Source organism: Diospyros lotus, chromosome 7, assembly GCF_014633365.1.
Source record: "Diospyros lotus cultivar Yz01 chromosome 7, ASM1463336v1, whole genome shotgun sequence".
NCBI classification, from domain to species: Eukaryota; Viridiplantae; Streptophyta; class Magnoliopsida; order Ericales; family Ebenaceae; genus Diospyros; species Diospyros lotus.
In genome coordinates this window covers 1,343,411-1,363,584 of record NC_068344.1, presented here as the reverse complement: position 1 = coordinate 1,363,584, position 20,174 = coordinate 1,343,411, and the positions used below count along the sequence as shown (strand labels likewise).

General features: G+C 38.6%; 1 protein-coding gene across 2 annotated transcripts in view; it reads right to left on the bottom strand.

Moving 5' to 3' along the window:
* The window catches only part of LOC127806240 (DExH-box ATP-dependent RNA helicase DExH1), a 34,200-nt gene extending 14,423 nt beyond the window's left edge, over positions 1-19,777 (bottom strand). The window contains exons 1-8 of one of the 2 annotated variants that reach the window (XM_052343392.1): positions 19,499-19,777; positions 19,223-19,368; positions 18,613-18,712; positions 18,304-18,519; positions 18,094-18,189; positions 5,707-5,982; positions 5,270-5,473; positions 5,018-5,173 (exon numbers count right to left, since the gene is read on the bottom strand). In XM_052343392.1, coding sequence (XP_052199352.1) covers positions 5,018-5,173; positions 5,270-5,473; positions 5,707-5,982; positions 18,094-18,189; positions 18,304-18,519; positions 18,613-18,712; positions 19,223-19,368; positions 19,499-19,777 — 1,473 coding nt within the window. Of the gene's footprint in view, positions 1-5,017; positions 5,174-5,269; positions 5,474-5,706; positions 5,983-18,093; positions 18,190-18,303; positions 18,520-18,612; positions 18,717-19,222; positions 19,369-19,498 lie in introns of those variants that run through there. The other variant, XM_052343393.1, reaches the window with a different exon arrangement.
* Positions 19,778-20,174: the final 397 nt, after the last annotated feature.

Sequence of the window (20,174 nt, the reverse complement as noted above, 5' to 3'; positions counted from 1 at the left end):
AGGAGCTGGGGATAGCCTTAAACTTAGGTATAAAGCTAGGTTAGTAGTTAGGGGTTTCACCCAAGTAGCAAGAATTGATTTTAATGAAGTGTTTTCACCAGTTGTAAGGCACACTTCTATAAGAATTCTGCTACCTATGACAGCCCATCTAGACCTTTACCTAGAGCAGATGGATGTTACTACCGCCTTTCTCCATGGCGAATTAGAAGAAGAAATCCTAATGGATCAGCCTAGAGGGTTTCAAATTAGGGGCAAAGAAGACAAGGTTTGCTTGTTGAGGAAGTCCTTATATGGACTAAAGCAGTCCCCTAGGCAGTGGTACAAGAAATTCGATTACTTTATGATAAGTCAAGGGTTTATAAGGACTTCATTTGATTGTTGTGTCTATCTTAGGCATGTTTCCACTAAAATAGCAATTTACCTCTTGTTGTATGTAGATGACATGCTTATAGCAAGTCACTCATCAGCTGAAATTCAAAGTTTAAAACTGAAACTTAAGTCAGCCTTTGAGATGAAAGAGCTTGGAGAGGCTAAGAAAATTCTAGGAATGGAAATACATAGAGATAGACATAGTAAAACACTTCAGCTATCCCAGAAAGCCTACTTAGAGAAAATCATGAGAAAATTTCATATGTTAGAGGTAAAAGTAGTAAATATACCATTTGCACAACATTTCAAACTATCTCATGTCCAATCTCCAACTGATGAAAAGAACCTAAAAGAAATGAAGAGAATTCCCTACTCTAATGTTGTTGACAGCCTTCTGTATGCAATGGTGTGCTCAAGGTCAGATTTAGCACATGCCATGAGTGTGATAAGTAGATTCATGGCAAATCCAAGGAAGGATCATTGGACAGCAGTAAAATGGGTATTTAGATATCTAAAGGGGTCAATGAACAAGGTTTTGATTTATGGTGGAGCTAATGACTTTAAAGAGCCAAACATTATAGGATATTCTGATACAGATTATGCATCAGATATAGATAGGAGAAGATCAACAACTGGTTATGTATTTCAATAGTGAAAATCTACAATTAGCTGAAAATCTAATCTTCAACCAGTTGTAGCACTATCAACCACAGAATCTGAATATATAACTATAACTGAGGCTATTAAAGAATCTTTGTGGTTGAAAGGATTGATTAGTGAACTCCTAGGATATGATGTGAGGGTTATTTTAAAGTGTGATAGCCAAAGTGCCATATATTTGGCTAAAAATCAAAGCCATCATGAAAGAACAAAATATATTGACATTAGATATCATTTTATAAGAGAAGTCCTTGAGAAGAAGGAGGTTGAGCTTATAAAAGTCGCTGGAAGTGAAAATGTTGCTGATATTTTCACAAAAGTCGTCCCTATGTCCTAGTTACTTCATTACTTAATGTTGTTACAGTTTGATGTGTTTTGATTGATATGTTTTCAAGTTATTCAGGAAGAGATCAGAACAAGAATGCTGAAGTTCCAGGTTTACTTGAGGCAAAATGGTGGAGATTTGTGATGTTTTGCCCAAGTTGTTGGACTAGAAGTCTAGAAGAAATCAGAGAGAAATTGAAGATGATCGGTGGCAGTTAGCTTACAGTGTTTAAATGTAACTAATTGTTAGTAATAAAGGTAATTTAGACTTTATATGAGTTAGTTATATTCCCTTAGGAAGTTCCGCCCTCCTAGTTTATAAATAGAAGGGTGCGGATGTTGGGTAGATCATCAATCAATCATTCATCCCATTCCCTTGTGATCGAGTGCAGTGAGAAGTGAGAAAGAGAGCTGTGAGAATATAGTTCTTGTTGTTTTCGGTTATAGGATTGTATTCGAGAGGGAAGTGGAGGCGAGAGAGAGGGTTATTCTTGTACTGATTTCATACATTCTTAGTGGATTTGTCTCTTCTTGGATGCTGGATGTAGTGCTATGAAAATGGAATGATGGTATATCGTGTGTTCTGCAATCTGGTTTGCTTTTCTATTCTATTTCAATTCTGTTTAAATTGTTTACTTTCTATTTGAATTGGTAATTGTTTTCAGTGAGGTTATTGAGTGATTCTTGAACAATTTAAGCACTCGGTTTTAACACAAACCTATGGCATTGATTACCTAGAGACCTTTGCACCCGTGGCAAAGATAATGTCATAACCTAAGGAACAATAAAAGAGCATCATGGTAATATGGTTGCAATAGTTTGTCACGAAACTAGGGAGACGTATAATTTTCCGGCCAAATTTTGTATCGACTTGGATATTACTTACTTGTATTGCCTTAGTATTTCATTCTCTTATTTGTATTTTCTTTCTAGCTACTTAGTTTGTTATGACAGAATCTACCAGGTGTCCATGTGCTAGAATAGGACAAATCAGTTAGTTAGAGTGGGTGTGATATGCTATGGCAGTACCCACGGTTCAAGCTATATAAGTTTGATCCTTCTTCTGTAAAAGTCATGCTGATTTTGATATTGAATTCTCAATTCTCTTCCAAGATTTCTCTCTAATCTCTCTCTCTCTCTCTCTCTCTCTCGTTCTTTTGCCATTCTCCCTCCGTTCTCTATAATTTCTCCCCCATTCTTCTTCAATCTCCCCTCTATACATTCTGTTCTTGACCTTAAATGAATCGGATCCTTCCGATTTCCATTCTAGTCCTAGGCTAAACCCTAGGACCATGATAGATGACAACAGTAAGAATCCTTTTAGCCCTAGCAGCACATTATGGATGACAAAGTTGCAACAATTTGATGTCAAAAATGCTTTTTTGCATGGATACTTTGAAGAAGAAGTATTTATGGAGCCACCACCAAGATTTGACAAAGGAATTTCAGGAAAGGTATGTAAACTAAAGAAGACACTCTATGGGCTTAAACAGTCACCGAGGGCATGATTTGACAGGTTCTCTAAGGCTATGAAACAGATGGGATATCATCAAAAATAGAGGAGATCATACTCTCTTCATTAAACATTTAATGGAGGGAAGGATGACAACTTTGCTAGTTGGTTCACATAGATGACATTATTGTGACCGGGAATGACTTTAAAGAGAAAAAACAGCTTAACGAGAGTCTTCCCAAAACATTTGAGATCAAAGACCTTGGTGCACTGAAGTATTTTCTAGGAATAGAGGTGGCCTATTCTAAAGAAGGGATTTTTCTAGCACAAAGAAAGTATATATTGGATTTGTTAAAGGAAACAAGGTTGCTAGGAGGTAAAGGAGCAGGTACTCCAATAGAATCCAAAATCCAGTTGGGAAAAAATTCTAATTGTCAACCGGTGGATAAAGAAAGATGTCAAAGATTGGCAGGAAGACTGATCTATCTGTCACATACTAGACCGGATATTGCATTTGTTATTATCTTAGTGAGTCAATTTATGCATAGTCCAACAGAAGAACATATGCATGCTATAAAGAGGATCCTATGTTATTTGAAAACCACACCTGGCAAAGGGATTTTGTTCAAACTAGGAAATGAATTGGATATTACAGGGTATACGAATGCATATTATGCGGGGGGTTTAACTGATAGATGCTCCACAACTGGTTATTGTGTGTTTCCAAGGGAGAATTTAGTGTCATGGACAAGTAAGAAGCAGAGTATAGTGGCTAGATCTAGTGTTGAGGTTAAATTCATGGCCATGGCTCAAGGGCTATGTGAATTGTTGTGGTTGAGAATTATTTTGGAAGACCTAAAGATTGCTAGCAGTGGACCGATCAAGATGTGTTGTGATAATAAGTTAACCATAAGTATTACACATAACCCCATACAACACAATAGAACCAAGCATATGGAGATAGACAGACACTTCAAAAAGAGAAGTTGGAAGCTAGCCTAATTTGTGTTCCCTATGTTCCCTCATAAAAATAGCTAGTTGATCTTTTGACAAAGGGGCTACCCACTAAACAATTCGAAGAGTTGGTATGTAAACTGGGAATGGTTGATATGCATTCACCCACTTGAGAGGGAGTCTTGGTTCTTGATGGAAGAAATAAGGAAACTTTGGCTAGCACCTCAAAGAGAGTTGTTACTCAAAGTGTCCAGTGTCCTTAGTTTAGAAGCTAATCATATCTTTGGTTTTTTGGAGATTTCTAAATTGGTGTTTAGGGAACTTTCCTACAATTTTTAGGGAACTTCCTATTTGTGTATAGTCAAATCTTTCCTATTGTTTAGTCTTAGTAATCTTTCCAATGTTGTATAATCCTCGTCTCTATAAAAGGACTTGTATGTATACATACAAAGCAATGAAGAATTTATTCATTTTTCACACATTATCTTCTATTAGACCCTTCTAACTCATATCATGCCTAGTCTCACACCAAATATTTTTTTGATCTTTCTCTACCACTTTGTTAGATAGTTGTTTCATTCCATCCACTCCTCATAGGAATCTTTATTAGAAATTCTCGCATGACAAAACCCTCTTAAAGTTGTTTATCTACCTCTTTGCTAAGTAGTTGTTCAAGTCCTATAGTTGTTTTTTAAAATTACCCTTTTAGCTTCCCCAGGCTTCTTATGCTCACAAGATGGTGTGTTTAAGCTCATTTCAAATGTTTTGTGATTGTTATAACCCTCCCAAGCTTGTTTTATCCCAACGCTACAGCTTAAGCAGCTCTATACCACTCATGTACACACAAGAAGACTAAAGATAGTAAGAAATAGGATGTTAGGAATCAACAAAAGAACCTCAACAATTTATTAGCAATCTACTAGAATTTGAGGCAAAAAAAAAATTCATTTTTCATAAATTAGATATGATACAAGTTATAAGGGTCTTATAGAAAACATGGCCAAAGATAGACATGGCTGGCAAGCTAGAATTCATGTAGCCAACCCCACCTACTGAGATTAAGGCTTGATATGTTGTTCTTGTTGTTTTTGTTATCTCTACTTTTAAAAAAGATAAAACAAAATCTCCAATATTGGTAATGGCATTGAAGTTAGCATCATTACTTGTAACCAGTTAAATACTAGGATGGTTATATGCAAGAAATATAGATTATAGTTAACATTTTCTAAGTAATATGTTAAATAAAAAAAATCCTACCTCGAACAATTCAGTTAAAGGATCTTTCTTAGACTCTTGTTCTCTCTTCCTCCTCCTTGAACTCCCTCGGAAGTTGTCAGATTCAGATTTGATTCTATATTGAGTTTTCTCCAGCACATCTTCTAGAAACAACTCCGACACTGGGAAAGTCAGCCCCTGCCAAAATGTCATAGGAACGTTATCAATCATTAAAAAAAATCACTGAACATTCTACAAAACACGTCACACCAATGAAGAACCAAAAGGCAATACCGGGATATGAATAGTTGGGGCATTGTCAAAGTATTTGGAGAATAAATCAGCATTAATGGTGGCACTCATTAGAATAAGTCGAAGATCTGGACGACGGGGGAGGAGGTCACGCAAAATTATTAAGAGGAAATCCTCATTTATGCCTCTTTCATGAATTTCATCCACTAGCAAATGGCTTACTCCATTTAAATTTGGGTCTTGAACCTGCAAGGACAGGGAAAAAGAAAAAATAAGTCAGGGTGCATTTCACGAACACAAGGAGAACTTATGATCTTCCGTAGATGACAATTGTGACAATTCACTAGTAAAAAATTATTGCCCCAAAGAAGTGAGGAAGCCATTAATGTTTTAAACTGCTTCAAAATTATGTAACATAATCCTATGAAGGCTAGGAGCTTATGAAAGAAAGAAAACATGAATGAGTAACATCACATTACCAGCTGCCGAAGCAATACTCCGGTGGTGCAAAATAGTAACCGTGTTTGAGCTGTGCGTTGTGATTCCAGGCGGATCTGGTAACCAACACTTTCACCTAGATTTTCACCCCTTTCAGAGGATATTCGAGCTGCAACAGATATAGCAGATATACGACGAGGTTGAGTGCACATAATGTTGCAATTGCCACCACGTAGGGAAGATATCTCCTCCTCGAGAATAAATTGAGGAAGCTGTGTGGTTTTGCCACAGCCTGTCTCTCCAGAAACGACTAATACCTGCTTTGTGAAACAAAACCAATGAGAACAAGTAGAAATTCGGTTAAAAGCATTAACAATAATGAGCAATATTACAAGTGAGAACACTGAAAATACAATGAACTTGATGATTAGTTGATCAAACAATAATATTAGGACGAATGTCATGCAATTCAAGAAAGACATTAGGAGTCGCAAAACTGAAACATTAAATCAATTAAGTAAACAAATTAACTAACTTATTAACTTTTTTACATTGCAATTTTTTAATAAGTAAAGATCACCACATTAAAGGGTAACAAGAAGGCACCACACACGCAAATTAAAGAGCCAACAATAAAACCTATACGGGAGTATTATAGGCCTGTCTTGTCAGGGTTTGAGTTTAACTACATTTCAGAGGAATAAATGGAGAGGCTTGGAAGCCTATTCTAGGAAGAGGACATTATTTTAGCACTCAATAGTTGTTGAGGGCAAAGTGTATTTAGGATGGCTTTTTCCTGTGTAGTTGGCAGTGGTTGATAGGATGTAACAGAAAGTTTTGGAGAATTTTATAACATTTTAAGGTTTGAGAAAAATCTAAATTTTCTTTTATTGCTCCTACAGTGGAAAAAGGCGGAGAATAGAGCTAAAAGATTTTAGATCCATTAGCCTTGTGGGAACTGGGAAGCATCCATAAGATACTAGCTAAAATTTTGGCTACCAGATTAAAGAAGGATATTGGCACCATGGTATCAAAATCTCAAAATGCCTTTTTGGTGGGCACCCAACTCTTGACTCAACCTTAGCTCCAAAGGAGGGGGTTGATTCACAACAAGCCAGTAAACTCCCAGTAGTTATTTGTAAGCTTGATATGGAGAAAGCCAATGGCCATGTTTGTTGGGCCTTTTTTAATTACATCATTAATAGGATGGGGTCTGGCCGCAAGATGAGAGAGAAGATTCCTCTTTGGATTTCCAAGGTCAGGTTCTCTATTCTGGTTAATGGGGTCTCAATGGTCCTATTGATTACTCTATAATCCTTCACCAAGGGAATTCCATTTTCCAAATTTTGTTTATTTTGCTGCTGAAATTCTTAGTCCTATGTTTAAGAAACTAGAGATTTCAAGGTTGATCAAGGGCTTTATTCATGGAGGGAACCTATTTTTGTGTGTCACCTTTTCTTCACAGATCAAACTATTCTTTGTTGGAGGGTGAGATTAGAGAATTATAGGTTTTTTGAGAGGGGTTTTGTTTTGTCTAGAATCATGTCTGAGCATAACATAATTTAGCTAAAGTGAGCTAATCTTCCATGACATTAAGACTCAAGAGCTAACAATGAAGCTCTATGCCTCTATCCAACATTCTTGGCTGCAAAGTTGGTCACTTCCGACTACACTCCCTCTAGGTTCTAAGTTCAAGTCTAAAGTAGTGTGAAATGAGGCAATGGAGAAATATATAAAGAGGTTAGCCCCATTGAAGATGCAATACATTCCAAAAGGGGGAGGTTATGTTTGATTGGAAGTGCTAAGTTGTCATGTACCTAGGGTTTAGCCTAGGAGTGGATTGACAATCAGAAGGATATGATGGAATAGAATCAAGAACAGAACATTGGAGAGGAAAAATGGACAGAAATGGGGGAAAGAGTGTAGAGAGAAGTGAGGGAGAGTGTAGAAGAAATGAGAGGGAGATTGGGAGAGAATTGTAGAGAGAGAAATGAAAATATTCATTCAATTAATTCAAGCATAATCCTTCCAACCTCAGCCATGGCTTATATATAGTCTAACAGCCTTCCACATGCTTCCATGTGCAATATAACAACTATCCTAACTACCTATAGAATAAAACAAAGCCCTATAACAGAAAAAATGAAAAGAAATTACAATTATTGTATATTGCATGCCACCTCCTACTATTATATTTACTAAACTATCCCTAGGATCATGACAATTACCCCCTCCTCAAGAGAGTTCTTGTCCCCAAGAACTTGGGGCAAGTAGCCATGACTCTTCACCCAATTCCAGCCTTCTCTATCTGTTTCATTCCTCTTTTCTTCTTTCTCCTCCTAGGCCTCTTCTTCTTTGTTCTTAGGTTTCCAAGATCCATCCCAACCATAATTTGGCTTAGAACTTCAATAGAAGCAATCTACTCGACCTCAATAACTTCAGGTTCCAATCTGTGAGTGCTTGATGGAATAGCAGACCGAAGCTACAGAAGGTGCTTGTCCCTAAGCAAGTCCTCCACCTAAAAGAAATTTGAAAGAGGCAAAGGAAAGATGGATTCAATCTTGAATGCATCATTAGCTGACTTAATTTCTACTCGAAGATGTGAATGTAGCTCATTAATCGTCTTCCTTTCAACGTGAACACTCAAAATTATCAATTTCGACTACTCAAATACCAAGAAATCCAGACCCTTAATGTCCTCATATGGAGGTTTCCCAACAAACAAACCATCTGTCTTGGTTGATAATTCAGCCACATCTTCTTTCTGTTCCTCGAAATATTCCTGAAGCTCACTCTCAACATTTTTCTCCTCCACTTCAGCAACACCTTCTTCTTTTTGCTCACTGAAATATTTTAGAAACTCGCTCTCCACAGCTTCCTTCTCCAAGAATCCTCTGTTACAATAATTCAATCCTAATGATTGCTTGTTAGAATCAATCATCTTTTGGTGAGAACTTCCTAGCTAGTCATCTAAAACATTTCTTCTTGGTTTCTCAAAGAATTCTGCGGGAAAGCTGTAGTGATACTTCTTGGTCAATATCCTTGCAAACTCCTGTAACTGCTCTCGTATCATACAACCAAATTCCTCACACATTTTGCTAACCCAAGGATCTAATAACTATTCATGTGCCTCCTGATTCAGCCCAAACTTCTCATGATTTTTGTTGGATGAAAATGCAGCATTCTTTTCCTGCAATTGAGGTTCCAATCGTATCGTGTGCGCACTACTTCCCCTGGTCTCACAAGCAGGATAGCCCATTGGAAATGCAGCATCCTTCTGCTACAATTGAGGCTCCCATGGTCTCATGCGCGCACTGTCCGTCATGGCAGAAATCTCACGAGCAAGACAAGCCGAAGGCCAATAAGCAGGAGCTCTGTACATCCTCTGAAATTAGCAGCCGATGGTCACCTGCAAGAATTTCGAATTCCGTCAAATCTGCCACTGGATCACATGAATCGTCAGAAACACCGCCCAGCCAAGTCGACTTAAGCCTTCCCAATCAGGTCCAGAATTGCTCGTCCACCTCCTACCACCCAATCGGTCTTGCAATCTTGGAATTTCACCTCTTGTAATTTGGCCGAGACTCCACAGAATTTAGTTGTAGTAAGAGGAATCGAAAGCCTAGAATTGATCACGTCCATAAGCCTAGTCGTCACTTGAAGTCGCCCACCACTAGAATCGCAAATTAAACACCAGTTAGGAGTCACACGCCCAGAGTTGCTTCGTCCTTCAATTCTGACTCCAGATTGGTTTACTCCACCACGTGCCAGACTTAATCGGCCCTTGACACCACCACTGTTCTTGCTTTAGAATCACGCCTTAATATCGCCAGGAATCGAATCACCCAATCACTAATGTGACCAAAGAACCTTGGCTCCACTGCAATCTTCTTGGAGCCACTGTCGGAACTTCCTTGGCCAGCTTCGCCTTCCAGATTAGACAAGAATTGCCAAAGTTCTGGTTGTCACCTCCTGACACTGCTCCATCTTTCAATTTCGAATTGCTTAGGATTAATTGATGCAGTTGGCAAGAACTGTTTTGCTATTTCTCAGTCACCACCGATCTTAATATCCTTCGAATCGAATTTGAAACAATCGCCTATCAACAGCCGATAATCACCGTTGGAACTTGCTTCCCGTAGCTAATTTTACAGTAATCGAACTAACCACTTTCATCGAAATTACAGCCGAGAACCGTGAGCTCTGATACCAATTTGTCATGAACCTTGGAGATGAGCTAGGGTATGAAAGGAAGATTGAGAATAATAAGAGAAAAATTTGGGGAAGAGATCAGTTGGGAAGGAGAGAATAACAAGAAGATAAGGGAGGAGATCACCAAGAGAGTGGGAGAAATATTAGAGAGAAATAGAATATTCAATTCATTTTCAGCATGCCTGATGAGAGGTTAATATTTCCTAAATCTTAATAAATTATATCCCCATTTTGGTTTTATATTTATGCTTAAAATAAATAATTATTCGCATTACATATTATTTTTAGATGGAGCAAGGAAGTTGACTTCTACAATTAATTAGGAGCATAAATAGAAGACGTTGGATGACCCATTATTGCTGCTCAAATTCAAGGGCCAATTATGGAGTCTAGAGGATATTTCAAGTGCACTTGGTTTCAGTGTTCGAAAATTCGGCCTAGGCGGCCGCCTAGGCGTTAGGCGGCCATTGGCCGCGACGAATAAGGGCTAGTTGGCACACTAGGTGCTGGGTCCGATTAATCGGGCCACAGTGCTGCCTAGACGGCTGAGGTGGCGCCTAACCGCCTGGGTCGCGCGCAACCTGGGCCGATCTATTTCCCCCTTTCCTTTCTCTATTTCCCCTTTCCCTTCCTCTCTCTGGTCGTTCATCGCAGGTCGCCCCTCTCTCTCTCTCTCTCGTTCCCGATCTCGTCTCTTAGTCGTTCACCGCCACTGTCGATCTTGTCTCTTGGCCAGTATGTATCCATCTTCCTCTGCCCCCGATCTCGTCTTCCTCCACTATGCATGTTACAGCTGCTCGCTGCAGCAAGTAGCAGCAACTTGCTGCTTGTTCCAGCTGCAAGCTTGCGTTGGTAGCAAGCTTGTTGTTATCTATAATACATTAATACCAGTTCATTAGATAGTTCATTAGGAAAAAAAAAACAACCATTTTTCCTAGTCGCCGCCTAAGCCCTGCCTAGGCGCCCTAGGCACTAGGCCCCAGCCTGGCGCACGACTAGTGCCTAGCACGTTTTTAAACACTGTTTGGGTTAACTATTAAATGGAGCCCAAGACCAACCAAAGGCCCAAGCATTTTTCACATAAAAGGTCCAAGCATTTTTCACATAAAAGGTCCAAGACCAACCAAAAGCCCAACTTGTAAAAGACTTTTCTTTGTTTTATATTTTTATGAGTGCTTTACCACCTAAAGTCTTTTGTATTTTGTGTCTTTTAGCTAATTTTCTTCCACTAATTAGGTGAATGTTTTATGAGTGTCTATTAGATATAATTATGTCTAGTTATATAATTTTAAATTGCGTAGTTTGCATTGCATCTTGTGGGCTATAAATAGCTCACTTAGGTGCATTTGTGAGGAGGCTATTATTCTTTAATGAAAACTTAGTTGTGTTCTTAGAATTTTTCTTTGAGAATTGCTTTTGTTCTCTCTTCTATTCTCTCTTGTGATCTTTTTCCTTTTCTTTCTTCTCTTGAATTCTCATATTATTTATTGTTACTTTATTATCCACCGCCTAAATGGTCGGTTAATTTCTGTTGTTTTAATTCCTGTCATTTAAATTACGCCATTTAAATTCCTATCAATTAATTTTCAAATGAAGATTAGTAGCTAAATCCAATCTTGGTTTAAGGTAAGGACAGTGTCCAATACCAATGATTCCCAAAAAAAACTACATTTTAAATGAGTGACATTAATTTAAATGTCAGTATAAGTGTGTATTAATTATTGAGAAATCACTAGGTTTGGATTAAAGCGTAAGCCTAACTTAAAACTTTCATGCCAAGTATGGGAGTTACTAGAACTGAAAACGCTATCATACCCAAACCCGGATGATTAATTTAATTGCTTTGTATATTAATTGCAATCGGATTTATGGCAATTGCTTAAACTAGAATCCCACATATCATGTATGGAGATTGCTTAAACTAAAACTATCATCATCTCTACTTGTATTTAATAACAAACCCTCATATCTAAAATTAAATTAATGTTGCTAATCTTTTCTGCTAAAAATTGGAGATCAACGGGTTGGTGCTGAAATTGTTTTAACTCAAATGCTATCCAATTCTATATTCTTACATTCAGTGTTTATTTTAATTTCGGCCTTGTTTTATTTCCTAGCATCCGTTATCTGAAAAATCCACAAAAAAATCATGTTACCAATTCATCCCGATGCGTGTGTGTGTGTGAGAGACATTCTTTTTTTTCTTTTGTCATAAATAAATCTCTTAGTGGACGACCTGAACTCATCTAGAAAATACAAATTTAAATTTGGACTACAACTGCACTCGTACACTGACGAATATAAACCTCTCACCAAAATAAAGAAAAAAATATAAAAATTTTATTGTATTTTAATTGCAGAGAGAGAGTGCAACCAATACCCTCTTCCTACAGCTGAGGCAATATATATATAGTCTCACTTAGCTACTAAATAAAGCTCTCTAACCACCTAAACTATAAGACAAAAAGGGAAAACACAAAAAAAGAAAAATACTCTAACAAACTATTACAACCCTATTACAATGATGCCCATTTATTGCTCCTTGGGTCATGACAATTTCCCCCTCCTTGAGAGTTTTCTTGTCCCCAAGAACTTGCAGCAAGCAGCCATTACTTCATCCAATTCTCGCCTTCTCTATCTGATTTATCTTTCCTTCTTTCTTTTTCCTTCTAGGCCTCTTCTTCTTCCTCGTTCTTAAATATCCAAGATAAATCCCAATGGTAATTTGGCCTAGAACTTCAATAGGAGCAACTTGATAGAGTTCAAGTTCAATACACTCACCTTGTACAATAGCTGTCCAATCAAGATTGGTCTCCACCTTAAGAACACAATCAGGTATTGGTTCATCCCACCCTGCAATAGACAGCAACCTAAATTTTCCAGTAGGAGTAAAAACCAACACAGCAGCGAGAGTATTGATTCCTTCAACAAAACCTCTGGCTTCTTCAACTATCCCCCTTATCTTTCCTCCAGCTAGTGCTATCTTCGCCTTCTCGTTGCCTATTTTAACCCAAGTCAAGGACGGCTCAGCCTACTTCAGAATCAAAATCCCATCGAAAGAGTACCTTTTCTCAACCTCCAACTTCTTCCTTAATGCTAGTCCAAGTTCATCAGCCTTAGGATCAGTTTCCATAGAGCCAATATAAGATTGTTCAGGTCGTAATTGTTCAATCAAACCTTCTTCAATTGCATGTGAACCTTCACAATCTTGACCCCGCCTAGGATAGATGTTACAGGCATTGTAATTCTCAACTCCAGCCCGTTTTATATTCAGCTTATCTAATGGATCTATATTTTGTTCCAAATTTGATTGTTCCTCAGATTTCAATAAGTCCAAAATCTAAGGAAAGGCTCCAACACCATCGTCCGCACCGATGGCTGGTCCTTTAGTCGGATTTGCCTAATCCCATGTTGTTCCATCAGCATCTCTATCTCTTTGTTCCATCAACATCTCTATCTCTTTGTTTCTTCTTTAGTGCTTCCTGTTAACCTTAGGACTCTTAGATTATACCCTTAGGCGAGGAAACCCTCTCCAACACTCACGGATGCAGTGTAAATAAAAGAACAAAAAATGAACAACAGAAAGAAAATTAACAGAATTGAAAAGATCAAACCATAAAGGAGACACAGTAGATTTATCCTAGTTCAAGCCAATTTAATTAGCTCTACATCCAGTAGTCCAACAACCCAATCGAGCAGCTTTTATTTGAGAAGAAATTGATCGGTACAAAACCCAAGCCCTTTCTCAATCCTATTGCTCAAGTAGAACCCTTATTCACTCCAAAAAAGCCCAAGAACTCAATACACAAGCCTCACTTTCTCTAGAACAAAAGTACTCACAATGGTAACCAAGAACTTGACAAGAGAGAAGATGATCCTACACTATCGCCTTGCCCTCTTATTTATAGAGGAGGCAGAACCCCCCATATAACTAATGAAATATGGGATATTACAGTTAGACCCCCAAAGATTACATTAATCACACTTTAGCTTAAAAAACCCTAACTGTCTATTAGCTTCTAGCCGAAAGCCATCAACGCTCCACTAATCTTCCAATCATAAAACTCTAGGCAAACCTCAACACTTCCCACGTTAATTCATGGAGCCTAGCACTATCAACAGCATGCTTGAGAGTCTTAGGCTAAAGCACCATCACCATTAGCCTCAACTCTTCGTTCAAGACAATTATGAAACTTGAAACGAAATAGGCCTCTGTCAAATAAGGGTTATGATCGAGCATCAAGGCCATCAACTCTTCAAACCTCAATTGGTACTCCATCACTGACCCTACCTGCCTATTTTTGTTGAACTCTTCCACCACATTAGACAAGCCCCGATCTCCAAACCTCTCCTTAGGCTGCCCCATTTTAAGGGACTCCTCTTGGTTAGAATTTCCACAATAATCATCAAAGAATTCCCCGAGAAAGCTGTAATGATACTTCTTAGTTAGTATCATTGCAAACTATTGTAGTTGCTCATGTAACATATGGCTGAATTCCTTGCTCGTATCATGTACCACACTTCTTGTTTCCTTGTCCAATTGGCAGATCCCCTTCCCAACTTCTTTTCCCATGCCTAAGGCTTCTGGTCAAATTTCCCATGTTTCCTGTTGTTCCCATTTGAAAATGCAACCTTATTTTACTGCCCTTGAGACTCCATTTGTCTCATGCATGAACTTCTCCCCATGGTCAACTTCTCACCAATAGAACACTGCAAAAACCAAGGAGTAGGAGTTCTGTACATTCTTTTGTTTCGCCCATTGTAACAATTCCTTTTACTCGCCTCAATTGCAATTCCATAACCGAAGAACACCCGCTCTACTTCGCCTCCCTACTTCAAACAAAATTAACCAAATTTCAAAGCCTAAATCAACCTCTTGTCCCCTTTGCTCACAGCCTCAAGCACCAACAATCAACAAGCTAGATAAGTTGGAGGAATCAACTTCTCACATGGAATCCGCTGAATCTGCTACGCCACTTTGGTTTGCGATCACTTCTGATTCCAAAATCACCAGACTCACTGCTAGTTCAAATCGCGACACCCACTGCAAAATAGCGATCATTTCGGATTCCAAAATCACCAACATGAGTCAAAAGGCAACCAAAACCGTAGCACACACAATGCCTTTCGATCAAAGCAGCAACACCCCGCATAACTCTGATCGGAATTCTCGATCAAACTGCAACACCACAACCTCACCTGTAGGAAGCTTATCGGTCTGGGTCGGAATGGTCTTCCGGTCTAGTCGCAACTCCCTGGGCCATTCGCTTCACCTCCAACGGACTCACGCTCGCCTTGGACAGTCGCAACCCTCTAGGTCGTCCGCTTCACCTTTGATGGACTCGCGCTTGCCTCAAACAGTTGCAACCCTCTGGGTTGTCCACTTCACCTTCAACAGACTGCCACCTCTCGTGAATGACCGTCTGTTTGCGTCGCCTCCAGTGTGCTCGTCAATTAATGTCAACCCACCTCTATCCATCTACCCAAACCGTTGGCTCTGTTGCGATTAACAAAGGTCGCCGGCTTTGCTATGTATCAGCAACGAGAATTACAACCGATAAAAAATCAACCAACTTACTTATAACTTCCAGAGAACGATTGAATTTACAACCAAGGAACGATTAGGTCTGATACTAAGTTGTCATGTACCTAGGGTTTAGCCTAGGAGTGGATTGACAATCAAAAGGATCTTATGGAATAGAATTAAGAACAAAACATTGGAGAGGAAAAATGGACAAAAATGGGGGGAAAATGTAAAGAGAAGTGAGGGAGAGTGTAGAAGAAACGAGAGAGAGATTGAGAGAGAATTGCAGAGAGAGAAATGAGAATATTCACTCAATTAATTCAAGCATAATACTTCCAACCTCAATTGTGGCTTATATATAGCCTAACAGCCTTCCACATGCTCCCATGTGCAATATAACAACTAGCCTAATTGCCTATAGAATAGGACAAAGCCCTATAACAAAAAAAAGGAAAAGAAATTACAATTATTGTATATGCCAACTCCTACTATTATATTTACTAAACTATCCTTGGGGTCATGACATAAGTCTAGTATTCCACCCTTTATAATGCCCATCTTGGTGAACCCTGCCTCAGTTATCAATAGAATAGGGTTATTAATAGATTAGAAAAGAAAGGCATTTTCCTTGTAGTGAAAATGATTACAAGTTTAAGTGCAACTCGGTGAATTGTAATTAAGTTTGTAATCATATTTTCATAGAGATGGTTTAGGCATTAGGAAGTTTCACCTCTTTAATAAGCTTTATAGGCAAGCGGCTTTAAGGGTCCCTTCAGTACTAACAACCCTTGGAAAAGAGCCATGGTTTATAAAATATAGTCGATCTTGGGGGCGATTGGTTTACATATAGCCAGTTGTGGGTTGTTCTCTAGCATTGGGGTATGGAGGGGCATTGTTTGAGTTTGGGGTCATTTTAGCAGTCAAATTTATTTCCAATTTGCGAGAAGGTGACTATCTAAATAAAAGTTGGGGACTGGTTGAGAGACAAATTTTAGCTTTATAGCTCTTTCACCTCCATTTACCATTTTTCTTCAATATGACCAATCAACTTTTAAGAAAATGGCTTGCAGATGGATCGAATACATCAAAAACCAAAAAAGAAAAAGAGATATATCCTAATCTTAAATTTAAATATAAGCTCTTCAATACCATCAAAAGCCTCCCCTCAACTCACACTCATCATCATCATCAATTCATCATTAATTACACATTATCCTAACTTAGTGGCATGACATTCATAATGTCAATTGACTTCTAAAAATAGCATTAACTTTACAAACCCGTGGGAAAGAACAATGTAGCAAATTTTTATGCCAAATGCACTTCCTAACGCAATCCTCTAGCGAGGGAATGATGAGATAAAGTTCCAACACCATCTTCATATTAAAATGTTTCATATATGGTGGTGAATGAAGATAATTGATATGCTCATTTTCCATCAGATGGTTGATATTGTGAAGTCAACTTGTACAACATGGTAGCATGGCACCTCCTCTTAGCTTACGCTAAATGGAGGAAATCAAAACATTATTTTAATGTAGAAATCAAGTTAAGTGGGAGCTTGATCTTCACAACGCTTTATAAAAATCTAGTATTCCCATAAAATACACCAACTAAAACAGATACCTTTTCTTCAGACCAATAGGCTATTGGCTTGGTTACCAAAAAGAAATTAAAGAGATTTTTTCCCCCACTTTTAAGCTTTAATCCTGTCCATTGGACTAAAATGAAAGCCCACAGCCACTATGCAAAAATCACTATATTATGACTGTAGTGGAGCTGATCAAAAAGCAGTTGCAAGATCCATTAACTGGTAACTAGAACAAGAAAAAGGCATAAAAAGAGCAAAGTTAAACAAACCCGGATGCAACCTAGCATGAACCATGCCGAAGCATAACTTTTCACTTGTTAATACTAGTAAAATGCAAATGTCCAATTCAGGAAAATACAGTCTACAGCAGTAATATAGTAAAACAACTCATTCTGCCATGCCCATATCACATGCAGGAAGAATTTTTATCATTTGCTTATGAATAATATTAACATGAGGTCATGAATACACTAAACATATGACTAGATGTTACTTGCTGATAATGGAAAAAACTGTGTCATCCCTCCAAACACCTTACACTGACACACCAGGTTGGCTTGTTGCCTTGCTGTTTTGTCTTCTTGCTGGAAAGATATGAATTCAAAAATCTTATGGTTTGTTGCTTTGACTTGTTAAATAAAATAAATCTACAGTTTTAGAAAATATTTGTGTTGATTGCAACCACAGTTTTATGAGCATCTAATTATGCCACAGATGTATAGTCAACATTAGGCTGAGTATCTAGTATCTACAAATGCTACAAACTGTTTGTGTTCAAATATTGAGGGGGGGTTTCAATGATCATTATGGGATCAATCATATATTAGTTTATTCGCCAATATGTTATGACTACATACAAGATGGTGTAGTAGGCAATTCATGTTGCTCGTCACTTGGTCTTCATTTTCCCCCCTGACTGGATACAAATGATTTGCTACTCAGTAATTCAAATTTGAAGTTTATCAGATGGAGCTATCAAATATTTTTAAAAAATCTAGGGAGCATTAGGTAAAAACTTGATAGCAAGTTGACAGGATTGAGTCTCAACAAATGAAGAATATAATGTTGTTGATAAATGCAGCCAATTCTTGGAAATTCAACCTGATTTTCAGCAACAGCTTTTAAAAACTTGAATTTAACTTTGAATGCAGGCAGCTTTTCTCTGAATGACAGCATTGCCCTTACATTATCACGTGCCTGCAAGTAATAGCAGACTTAGAGTACTCTTAAAGTACCTGCATTAATCAAATCAAAAAAGGTTTGCAGTTTAAGTGACAGCCATGTTGGGGACTCGGTCTAAGTTTTATGTACCTTCATTTTCTCTTGTCTTTCTTTAAGTTCAAGATTAAGCCTCTCCTTGTCAATATCAGTTTCAAATGAAGACTCGGTCTTTGTAATATCTACACCATGCACTACTTGTTTAGACCCTTGAGAGGATGCACTTGGAAAATTGTCTGCTGACACTGCCCCTTTTGAGCTATTCAATAAACTCCCAACTCTTCTCTCAATATCTGTGGTCATTCGTATCTGCAAAATAGATGGAAATGGAAAGCAAAACAAAGGGGGAAAAGATTGCAACAATGAATCCTGGAACAAGTTGTGCCAAAAAAATATTTGTACCTCTTTCTGGGTGGAACCATGAACATCATCAAGATCCGCACGGTAATTTGCCAATGGAACTTTACTCAAAACAAGTGTCTTCCCTTTGTTATATGCATGGCTTTCTTCCATTAATGTTAAAACAAACTTCATAAGGAAATTTTACTTGCAGTTACCATAATAAATCAATATCTCAGGATAGGACCAAAAATTAGTGAGAACTTAAGCACTGATGCAGATGAAAGCAAACCACTACACACAGAATCATGCAGCAAACAAACATTTGGTGACTTTTCATCAGCTGCTATGGTAAGAAACCTAGCCCCTAATCCCTTTTCCCGAAAATAATTTAGAATTCCTAACTAATACAATCTTCTAATTGGGATTTTGGGGACATTGGTTTGCTCTTTGCTTCCACCTCTGTTCAATAACAAAAATTCTACATCAAGACAGAAGAAAGAAAACGGTATGACAGTATAGCCACGTGTACTTGAGTAAACAAACTACGGACTGGACAACAGGTGATCACCACCTTGCAATTTAGAAAGTAACGACTAAGAGTAATGTGGTTTTGAAACACGAAAATTCTGTATTGAACAAAAAAGAAATATGATCGTCCCCGTAAACTTACAAGTAAAGCCCCAATTCATAAGCCATATCAGACAAAATCTGCTGGTCTGCCCGACTATAATTACGCTTGAATACCATCTCCTGCTCTCCGCCTCTCTTCATCTGTTCCATCTTGCCCCACCACTCGTTCTCATCCAGGGCCTCCATCTAAAAACCACGACCATCATTTTCAGGGTAACACAAACAGATACACAAGCAATTGCAATTCGTACTCGTAACCGAAAACCTATAACTGACAGCACTATTATCACTGCGGTCGCTTGTATGGAAATGGTACCTCGGCTGCTTGTTGTCTCAGGCGCTCGGCGCGCCAGGCGGGGTCCCACCACCGCTGCTCGCCGCGTCCTCCTCCTCCTCCTCCACCTCCTCCTCCGCCGCGGCCGCCGCCACGTCCACGGCGGCCGCGACCGCCAGCCGGACCTCCGCCGCGACGGCCTCCTTGGAAGTTGGGGCGGTGAGACATAATAGTGCGGATCCGAGAGAGAAGACAATACCTATAGCTGGCAGCGAAGGCGGCGTGCGTTGTGGTTGGGGCACCCAACAAGCGAAGAGACATCGCGCCCTCCTTGCTGGGGTTTATGCTTTATAGCATGCCGTGGACAGGTGGTTCGAATCTAACCCGAAAGTGTGCTCTCTTCTTTTTCTTTTTTGAATCATGATAGATAGTACATCATTTTTTTATGTCTTAAATTACACAAAGGGATATTATGACTAAAATATCCCTCATCTCTATGCGACTCGCGCTCCTTTATACGTCTCATGAAAAATATTTTTATCATTGATACACTTTTGTGTAGGCCAAAATATACACAAAAGTGTACTAATAGCATTATTCTTCTTTTTTGTTTGCAATATGTTATAGGTATTGTTATATGTATTTCCCGCATCACCCCGCATGGGCCAGACTCGGTCCGATAGACCGGCCCAATCACCCAAGGCCAAGAAGGCCCGGA